Genomic DNA, 10,481 nt, shown 5'->3' with positions numbered 1-10,481 from the left:
TTATCTCAACTTATCTATCAAATATCGGGTCCTCCAGACCTGTTATAACTTTTTCTACTTAGTGTCTAATCGCCCAATCTACTAAGACTTTTCTTGCAATACTAAATTAGCACAACGACAATAATAGTAATGCAAAATAATATTGGTAAAACTATACTTAAATTTATCAAAATCCACTGGTTCGATCAACTGCGTACGGTTTACTAGAAACCATTCGGTAACACATGCTTAGAATTCACTCCTTCAAAGCTTCTCATTACCTAAGGCTACCTCCTCCTACGATTTTCCATTGCTTGACTTCACTTACTAGGATTTTCACCACCTAACCTCACTCACTAGAGCCTAACTCCACTTAGACTTTTACTTAAAGTTCACTCCTCCAAAATCTAAGGTTATCAACCCATAGAAATTTTCTATTGCCAAGCATAGCGATGAATTTTAAATCTTACAAGGTTTTGATAACTTTGTCACCAATTCGTTATAAGCCCAAGTACAATTATATTTAGTAACCAATACAATCAATAGGTACTTAGGACTCCAGTTTGAAATATATTACACTTTTAAATTTTCGGATAATATAGGTTTATGTTTCGTCCGAAATGGATCTAGAGAATTCCAAACTACCTAAAATCAAAATCAAATATACTTTTGCAAGTCTCTTTAATATATCCATATCTTTATATTTAAATTTCATAATATAAATTGAGAATAATGAATTTTTAAATTTATAAATACTTGATAAAATTTATTATAAACTAGCCTAGGATAATATATTTACTGACTAATATATCCCTTGGTTTGAAAATATCAAATTTTTAAATTTCAAATAGTGCAGGTCTATATTGACTGGATTAGAAAATTTTGATTCACTTCGAACCAAAATCAATATATTCTTACGAGCCTCCTTAATATATCTATTCCTTCATATCAGAAATAGCTGGTGTAAAATAAAAAATTTGTAAATGAGTAAAAGGAGGGGTATAAAATGCGGATTATATTCTTGACGCAAACGAGTAGATTGCTGACATTGTCATCAAAGTTCACTTAGGCCATCTACAAACCCTACCATCATTGTTTGAAGAATCAAACCGATCGCCCAATCGTGTGTCCAAAAGAAGAAATAAAAAAGAAATGAAGAATCGAATCGGTTGTTAGGTAGAGCTTTAAAAACATTGTTCCATGTAGCAGCAACGACACGCAGCATTCTCGATTGTAGAAATTCACGAGTCACAATGAATTTATGTTTTAATATCGAGAAAGTCGGTTATCTAATTTAAGCATCTATGATCATGAATCTTCCTTTTTGACTTTAAAATTTTTAATGGTTAACGTTTTCAGAAGCCTAATTTCTGTTCCTCCATTATGGTGACTTCGACAATCATTATCAAACTGTGCAATTACAATTAAAGTGAGGACTTAATGGTTTAGTCTTAAATCGCGAACAAAAATTCTATGGAACGTTCATCCTCCATGAAGTAGTGTTCATTGTTCGTTCTGCCTTATTTTTCATCTTGTTCATCACATCCATACACATAAGGATGAAGCAAATTACTCAAGGAGAAATATGCAGTGAATAAATTCTCGGACACCAAATTCAAGAGTATGAAATCAGTATGGTTATACAAAAAAAACTTTTGGAGATGAGAAAGTATATGAATCTTTGTTTATTTTTCTTTCTATTTCAGCATGAATGCTGAAACAAATCTTTGGACAAAATGGGAAACAAATACACCTACAAATTGATGTAACAACCCAATTTATCACCGGATAGCTATAGGGAGAACCAACACTCCTAAAGGAAGATCGTTATAGAAATGTTGGCAAGAACACAACCATTGTCACATAGAAGCAGATTTGAAATATGATATACCTGAATCGACAAAAAAAAAATGCTTAAGCATTTGATATGCTGAACTGATGAAAAGCGTTTTGGAATGCGAACTTACTCATCTGTATGCACCCCCGTATGGTTGCTGAGAACCATAGTTGCCCATGCCGCCATTTATCGGGTTGTAGCCAAACCCAGGGGTACCACCTTGACCTGGAGGAAGGGTTCCCATCAGTGGTGGTCGTGCGGGCATACCTTGATTCATTCCAGGGTTCATTCCCATGCCCATAGGTTGACCCATGTTGCCTCCATATCCACCCATTCCCATTCGCATTCCCATGCCGGCACCACCACCCATTGGACTGATTCCCATGCCAAGACCACCACCCATCGGGCCAATTCCCATGCCAGGACCACCACCCATTGGGCCAATTCCCACGCCAGCACCACCCATCATGCCCATGCCCATCATGATATTTGGAGGGCCCGACATGACACCAGCACCGGCACGGCCAATGCCAGAGCCAGTGCCCATTGCCTTTCCCATGGTAATGGTAGATACTGGTGCTGCAGTAAGCTTCTTCTCTTCTCGTTTCTCTTTCCGATTCATAGAGTCGAAGTCAATACCAATGTCCGCATGAGGATTAGTTTTAGCTGAAAAAGATGTCATGAAATCAAAATTGAACCCAAAAATTCATACATCATGAGTTTATAGCTTTCTAACTCTTTAACATGTGAGATGGCAATTTTTAGCTGCACTGTATTAATTATTACATAAATTGTGCATTCATCAAATCTTATGCATTCTTAAAACCATATTATTCCACCAATCCTAAGAGAATTTCAGTAAAAAAAAAAGGCAAAAAAATAATAAAAGAAAAATTAGATACTTACGTCCAGATATGTCCAGATTAACTAAACCGCGACTCAGTGTGTCAGCCCAGACTCTCGATTTGGCCTCAAATTTCTCCTTGGATGGAGCATCTTTTACAGGGGGTACAACCAGTGCAAGGGCAAGATCCATGGTTGGTTGTGTCTGTTGGCCAGGCTGCAAAAATGTATTCTGTTGATTGGTCAGGTTATTTACTGGAGTAGTTGTCTGTGACGCAAACTGAGAGGGTATGCTTGAGTGAGACATTAGATTTCCCTGTGCATTTGTTGGGGCTGTGGGTGGACATTGTGAAAATATATTCAATTGGGTAGATTGATTGTTTACTGGAGTTATAAGGTGAGGTTCCAATGTGGTAAATGGGGTTGATTGTAATGCAAATGGAGCTGGCACTGACTGAGGTCGAGGATTTAGATTTTCTGTCCCATATGTTGGTGCAGCTGGTGGAATCTGTTGGCCATACTGTGAAAAGGTTTCCATCTGGGTAGTCTGATTGTTTACTGGAGTAATAGTATGAGCATCCAGTGTGGTAGATGGAGTCAACTGTGAGGCAAACGGAGCTGACTGAGGTTGAGAATCTGAATTTTGTTGTAGATGTGGTGTTACAGCAGGCGTAATCTGTAGGCCAAGTTGTGAAAGGTTATCCATCTGAGCAATGTGGTTATTTGATGGAGTACCAGGGTGAGCATTGAATGTGGGATATTGGGTTGCTTGTGATGCAGATGGAGCTGGTGTACCTGACTGAGGTTGAGGATTTACTTGTACATGCGTTAGCGGTACAGGTTGAAATCCCTGGGTAGGAACAGAGGCCTGCAAGCCTGTCAGCATAGCTGAAAAATCATTGCTTTGTTGGCTGACAGGAGCTTCTGGAGTGAAATTTGCTGGGCTAGCAAAAGAACCCAGTTGACCATCCAATGCAGGATTGTAAGAAAAGCCAAAGGAGTTTCCAGACTGATGTTGAAAATTTCCTTGTACATTTGTTGGTGCCACAGATCGAGATTCATGAATAGAAAGAGCAGCATCCTTGCCTGTCAGCGTAGCTGAAATATCATGGTTCAGTTGTGTTACAGAAGGGATCAAGATTCCAGCATTTGTGTGGGAACTTTGTTGACCATCTAATACAGGATTGTAAGAAATGCCAAAGGACAGATCAAAGTCAAAGCCTGTGGTTTCAGTTTTGGGAACTAAAGGGAGAGGATATTCAGAGCCCCCAGTGGAACTGGAAGAGTGGAAGTGTGTGCCTGTTGCAGTGTTCTGTTCTGGGTCGAAAGAATGTTGGGAAGCTACAAAGGGAGGATCCTCGAAAGGATTAGAACCAGGCTGCAGAAAATGTCAAAATGCAAGAAACATTAAGCGCAAAGCACAAAGCACAAAGCACAGATAAGATAATTAATGTACTAATAAGCAAAGCCAACAAAACACTTCAACAGAAGTTTTTACTGATAAGCTAATGGCTTTAGAAGTTCTAACTTGATGAGAAAGTTCTATTCAAAAAAACTTTGTATGATCATGTACACAATAATCCAAATAAACATTGCTCGTCACAGCATTTTTATACATTTAAAAGTATTAGTGGAATTATGCTACCAAATAGATATAAAACTAACCTGAGCAAACACATCAGCTGCTGATGACATCATTCCAAAATCAGGCCCAACACCTGAATTTGCAGGACAATCAACTTCAGCACCATTGTGAGTAGCACTTGATGAAGTCAAAGCTAGTGAATAAATATCTGATGCAGAGGAAGGTCCAAAAATGCCCATCTCCAGACTATCAGCAACAGGTGGATCAGCTTATTGAGAGACAACGCCAGGATCATCAGTCATTGTAAAATACAGTGATTTATAGAAATAAAAAAAACAGTAGAAACAGCATGAAGAGAAATCATTATCACTAGCTGAGATAGTCAATAATGGATTAATATCAATATGCTAAAATAACAATTTAGCATCATCGTGTCACTGTAATAACCCTTCCATATATGATGGTTGTACCAAGTATTAGAAGTAGCACTTGGGCAGTAGTGCCTGTACTAGTGGTGATTGAGGTGGATGATGTTCGAAACTCTCAAGGAAATGGAATTCAAGATGTAGGACAGGGGAAGTGGTGCTTGTGCTAGTGGTGATTGAGGTGGATGATGTTCCGGAAAAATAGAATACAATAAAAATAGTTGACTATAGAGATATGAATCTATATAGTGTGTGTCTGCAATAGAATTGCAATTTAGTGTTACCTGATACTGACGAATCACGAGGATCAAACTCATCAAAACCATTGTTCTCATCTTGGTTTGTTGAAAAAAATACATCATCTGGAGGATGGTCTAAACCTTGGTTCGTGCTTGCAGGAAATCTATCTATTGTAGCAAAAGGTACCGATACTTGGTCTGTACTTTCTGACAGGGAGTTTGATTTAGGTGCAGAAGGTGAAGAAACCTTTGGAGCAGCTGTTACAAGATCATCTCCATTTCTACAAATTAAACTTGTTTTTATCAAGGTTGGCTCATGCAGGTAACACTAAAGATATTATAATTGAATAATAGTATGCAAGTGAACCTGTCATCATGCACATAGATTTCAACATCTCTTGTGGCTTCTTCATAGCTTGGTGGTGCACCAACACTCGCATCAGAAAGCCTTTGGCCCAACTGCCTGATGATGTAACAGTAGTCAGGCAACAGCTTGTGCCAGTCCAGCAGATCTTAAAGACAAGAACGACACAACTATAATAGGTATTGACCCAGTAAACTTCCAATCACTCACCCTTGTTCCCGAGGATAATTATCGGCTCCACCACCACCACCACCACCACTAGTGTCAAAGAAATCATAATCAGCCATTATACCAAACATTTTTTAGACTCTCAAGGAATTTTATTTAATTAAAGGAAGGTGAATCAACTTTAAGTGATCAAGCTCGAAGTCCAGCAATAAGATTACTTCAGTGAACAAACAAGCAAAACAGGGTCTTACAACAGGAGTAACCATATAATAGCATCAAGGTTTGCATACCAGTAAATATATCACCAAATTATTGAGAATAAAATTTAACCAAAGAACATTCATGTAGAAATATTTTATATCGGTATCACCTCAATAAACTACAAAAATGACTAAAACCTCACAATCACTAGAAGAATCAGCAATGATACCTTTCCAAGGAAAATGAACCCAGTTATTAAATATGGTAGGGGAAGTGGCTTACCCAGATGAATATCGCTCAGCATTATCGTTATCATGTTCATCAGCGTACCCACTATTTCTCTCTCCTTCTCGACCATATTGGACCCCAGCTCCATTACCTCTATCATCACCTCTGTCTCTGTGTCCAACTTCTCTTTTGTTTCTGTTACCATATGGATCTTCATCTCTACTAGCATAGCGATTCTCATAGTAATCATCATTATTGTCACTGTATCTTCCAGGCCTACCAGCTGAACCTCGGTGCCTATGCAACAAAAGCAAGTGATTTTAGTAGGCAGCCAGGACATATCAAGAGGGTTACAAAAGAAGAATCATACATGTCCCGATTTGCAGAATTCTTTTGCCTAAATTCCTGGATTTTTTCCCTGTCATTGACTAGAGCTACAAGAATTTGTGATTTCCTTCTGATATTGCTTCCCTGATCTCGTCCGCTTGAGTCAATATATTGGAAATTCGATAAAGCCTAAAATACAAGTCAACACCAATTTAAAAAAAATTGAAAGTAATTTTAAGGATACAAGTAAAAGAAGGCACATTTTCACCAAACACAAAAGATGAAGGATAAATATTTACTGATATGTGATATGAATGCTCCTTAATATTGTCAATCACGTGTTCTGATCCATTTGCTACTAGGTACTCCAGAACCATCAATGCCTAAAGATCAATTAATGGAATAGAACATTAGCTAAACCCTTGTAAACATGATGCAGAGCTTGAAAGAATAAACTGAACACACAACAAATTGCAATGACATGTTTTTTTTACTTCAAACATGTTAACTAAAGGCTACAAAACCTTGTAAACATGACGCCAGTTTTTTCCGGTATCATTGATCCTCTTCCATATCACATTCATAATCCTTTGGTATTCATGGCTGTATAATATTGCTAAATAAATTAGATTCCAGAATGGAAATAGCTGGAAGAAAGGTTGTCAATGGTATGAGCTTACTAGTTTCTGGTTGCCTGAGCAATATCAGCAAGAAGAGATCCATGTGGTCCCCAGGATTCATTACTCGTTGCATCAAGAACCTGAAGCCAAGAAAACAAAGGAAAAAAACTTGAGCACGTATAAATCTTCAAGAACCAAAGAGCATATGAAGGTAAATATATATTTTATGGTGCATAGGAAGTTCATATATGAATTAGTATTACCTAAAATAATATAACATTGGTGCATATAATTTGAGTTACCAAAATGGATACAGACAATTAACGACCAAATATGAAATGTTGCGGGGTGTAGAATAATTTACCTTCTGCTCTATACCTGGAACCTTTCGAACTTTCTTGTTCACCTCTCTTTTCCTGTTAAAACATGAAAAGGGGTAACATCATATCCTGATGGGCAACCATAAAGTTTCTACAATGCCTTGCTACCAGTCATGTGTCTACCCTACACAAACCTAGGAAGTTAAATAAACAGGACTACATAGAGGTCCTTTATGGTACGACTATTGTTTTATCAAAAAGCCAATCCAATAGAATTTGCTATGCAAACCAATTTAAGGGGGAAGGTGGGTGTCTAAGGATCATCAAACAAGCCTTTCACCTAGTGTGCTATGGCTCTACATTCCATAAGAACAAAGCCCCTCTTGCACGAATTGAGTTGGTGCTCATGTATTTCAACTTTCAAGCATTCAATGTGGTGTGAAGCAGTACTTAATCAACACTTGTCACTAATGCTGAGATCTATTTATTTAATCAACGGCCTAATTAATACTCAATAATACATGACCCATAGTTTATCGCTTTAAGTGGCTATGGATCTACATTCTAAAAGAAGAATGTATCCCTTAAGGAGCATTTAGTTGATGCCATGTATTTCAACTGCTCAATGTGAAAGTACCTAATCAACACTAGACACTCCTAGTGAGGTCTATATCTCGGTCTCTAGTGGGTTGTTTGTTCACATACCTCTTTTTTTTTAACATAACATGACATACAAAAAAAAATCAATCCCAAAGTGAATATATGCTAATTCAAGAATAAGATAACTCACAAGTCACGAACAGTTTGATCAAAAGCTTTCTTCATGATCCTCACTAGGATGACCTTCTGGGAAGCACTTTGTGCAAGTGATGTTCTGAAATTCTAATAGTTATCCTAATGTTGCAACAACAAAAAATAACATGATCAAATAGAAGATTGAATAATACAAGACACAATGTTTGTAATTCACAGAATTCATCTGTATACAGGATCGTTCACAAGATTGTACACACTCAAAAAAAAAAAAAAAGATAAACAGTGAAGTTGGAGAAGCATTCTATTACCTTACTAAAGATCCAAACACATGCCTAAGAGATGCCATTTAATAAAGCAAACAAACATTATAGAAAGCAACTTTAACACTAACAAGCAACACATAATGATTGATTAACGATGAATCAAATTGACTAACTTAAGAAAAAAAGAAAGATATAATTCCCCCAAAAGCATTTATTTTCAAATAAAGCGGAAAACACAATTAATATTTACAAACTAAATTTGGTATCCAGCTCTTCAAACTGACTAAACCTGGAGGTGACTGGACTAGCCCCACAAAAGTTTTCCATCGGCCACTACAGTAAATCCGGAAACCTCTAAGTGGCCCGAAAAATTGCAGCCGGATTTTTTTGAATTAATCACGCTGGGAAAATGGAATTGACCCAGATGCTCCTGGTGCCACTATTGCCTTGCCACTTTTGATGTGCCCCGAGTGACATCTTCAATGCTAAATTGCTAATACATTTGACCATTTATCCAAAAAAAGCAGAGCACCAAGAAAAATTAGCACAAAAATAATCCATCCTTCAACTTATTTTTTAAGGAAACAAGCCCTTAATAACCCCTATAACAGAGGAAGGACATTTAGAGTAACCTATCAAGAACAGCCACAGTGGAAATTAAGAAGGCCGAGTTAGAAATTTAAGACTATCAAGATATTCCATAAGAATAAAAACAGTAAAAAAACTACATTCGATTCAAATAAACTATAGTAAATACTTGTAAAGTAAAATTCAGCATCGAAAGCTCCCGAACCCCGACAAATTGCTGATGAAGATGGAACCCACAGGATTACATTTGGAGGATACGGGAGATATTTTACAATCCACCGAATCAAGAATGGAAATCGAGATCAGGTGGTTCCAGATCCAACAACTAAATCCAACATCCAATCTTCAAATACGACGAACTCAATGCCGAAACAGAAATCGAAAAACACTACAGAATTTTCCTTTAAGAAAAACGTATAGTGGGAGAGAAAGGAAATTGAACGAACCCTAGGAAGCAAGGATCTGGGCGAGCCAGATCCAGCCGAGAGGCGAACGCAGCGTTCAAAGCGAAGGAGAGAACGCAGAATCGTATCCCCTGGAGAGTCCGCCGACGAGGTCGAACGCTTCTTCTCTCTATCTCACTTCCTCATCAATGGCGAATGCGATGAGGAGGAGGAGGACGAGGAGGAGGAGGCGGAGGCCCTGGTGGTGGCGGTGGCGAGGAATGAGAAAAAAAAATGAAAGAATAAGAAAGGAAGAGGCGACTACGTCGAAGGACAGACTGGAGAAGCGGAGGAGAAATTTGACCGACGCGTGCCAGCTGCCTCGTGTTTCGGGAGGGCTAAATGCTATTAGCGTCTCGCAGATTTTTCAGGGAAAAAAAAGACAATTTGATTCCGTGGGCCCCACCGTCCGGGTTTTGGATCTCCTGTGAAACATACGTCAAGGCACTGGAGTATCGGCGAACCAAATTTTATGTTCTTTTTTTAACAAAAATTTTGGTCCAAAATAACTAATTTAATAATGAACTAAGCCTGAATGCTATTTTATTTGAACAGGCGATCATCCACAAGCGTTAAGCTTTAGTGATTTCATATGATAATCCTTGGCCACCGGATGATATGGTTTCCTGAAATTACGTAAATGCCAGTGCGTCGGTTTAATTTCAACCGGTTTTCTGTTTGACAACCGAGAATGTAAAATATGACCATCAATTATATATATATTAGAAAAATATTTTCCTCTAAAAATTAATTATTTTGGGTGAAAAAAAATATTATTTGATGGTAATTAAATCGAATCCCAATTCCCACCGACGAAGCCCATGGGATATCACTAATTTAATAACGATCAGAAGTAATTAAATAATAGCACATTATTAGTAAAATTACTATTTCGACAATTTAAGTGCCACCTACCGATGGATGGTCACCTCGCAACGGCAAACGCAAGAGGGATGCCTCACCGTACACGTGTCCCCACACAAGAGAGCTGCTCCCCAACCATCGAGCAGCTCCCCGCCGTACACGTTTCCCCACACAATTGGCTCGAGTGATTTTTTTATGAATGGAAAATGAATTCAGATATAAGGGAGCGTTTGCTTTAGGGGAATGAAGTGGGGAATAAGAATGAGAATCATTGATTGTCATTGTTAATGTTTGGATTATTGGAATAGGAATATAAATAAGGGAATGAATCCTTGAAATTGGGTAATGACTCATTCCCATGTACCTCTCCTTCAATGAGTCATTATCCTATTTTCATCAATCAAAATATTTTCTTATTCCAAAAATACTCT

At 37.9% G+C, this 10,481-nt stretch overlaps 1 protein-coding gene across 2 annotated transcripts; it reads right to left on the bottom strand.

The window, feature by feature from the left end:
- Positions 1–1,574: 1,574 nt before the first annotated feature.
- On the bottom strand, positions 1,575–9,505 carry LOC121970879 (clathrin interactor EPSIN 3-like). Of its 2 annotated transcripts, none has more exons than XM_042521878.1 (15): positions 9,190–9,505; positions 7,927–8,030; positions 7,181–7,232; positions 6,877–6,956; positions 6,721–6,799; positions 6,496–6,579; positions 6,240–6,385; positions 5,924–6,166; positions 5,483–5,530; positions 5,276–5,371; positions 4,954–5,189; positions 4,325–4,512; positions 2,723–4,037; positions 1,947–2,482; positions 1,575–1,870 (listed from the first exon to the last, which is right to left on the bottom strand). In XM_042521878.1, the coding sequence occupies exons 2-14, from the start codon at positions 7,959–7,961 to the stop codon at positions 1,947–1,949; spliced, it is 3,138 nt and encodes a 1,045-aa protein (XP_042377812.1). In that variant the 5' UTR covers positions 7,962–8,030; positions 9,190–9,505; the 3' UTR covers positions 1,575–1,870. The 2 variants fall into 2 exon arrangements, with proteins under 2 accessions (XP_042377812.1, XP_042377813.1); XM_042521879.1 differs by having other exon boundaries at positions 7,927–8,010.
- Positions 9,506–10,481: the final 976 nt, after the last annotated feature.

This window comes from Zingiber officinale, chromosome 4A (assembly GCF_018446385.1).
Source record: "Zingiber officinale cultivar Zhangliang chromosome 4A, Zo_v1.1, whole genome shotgun sequence".
Taxonomy (NCBI): Eukaryota; Viridiplantae; Streptophyta; class Magnoliopsida; order Zingiberales; family Zingiberaceae; genus Zingiber; species Zingiber officinale.
The sequence above is the reverse complement of the archived record's forward strand: the minus strand, read 5'-3'. Positions and strand labels throughout refer to the sequence as shown.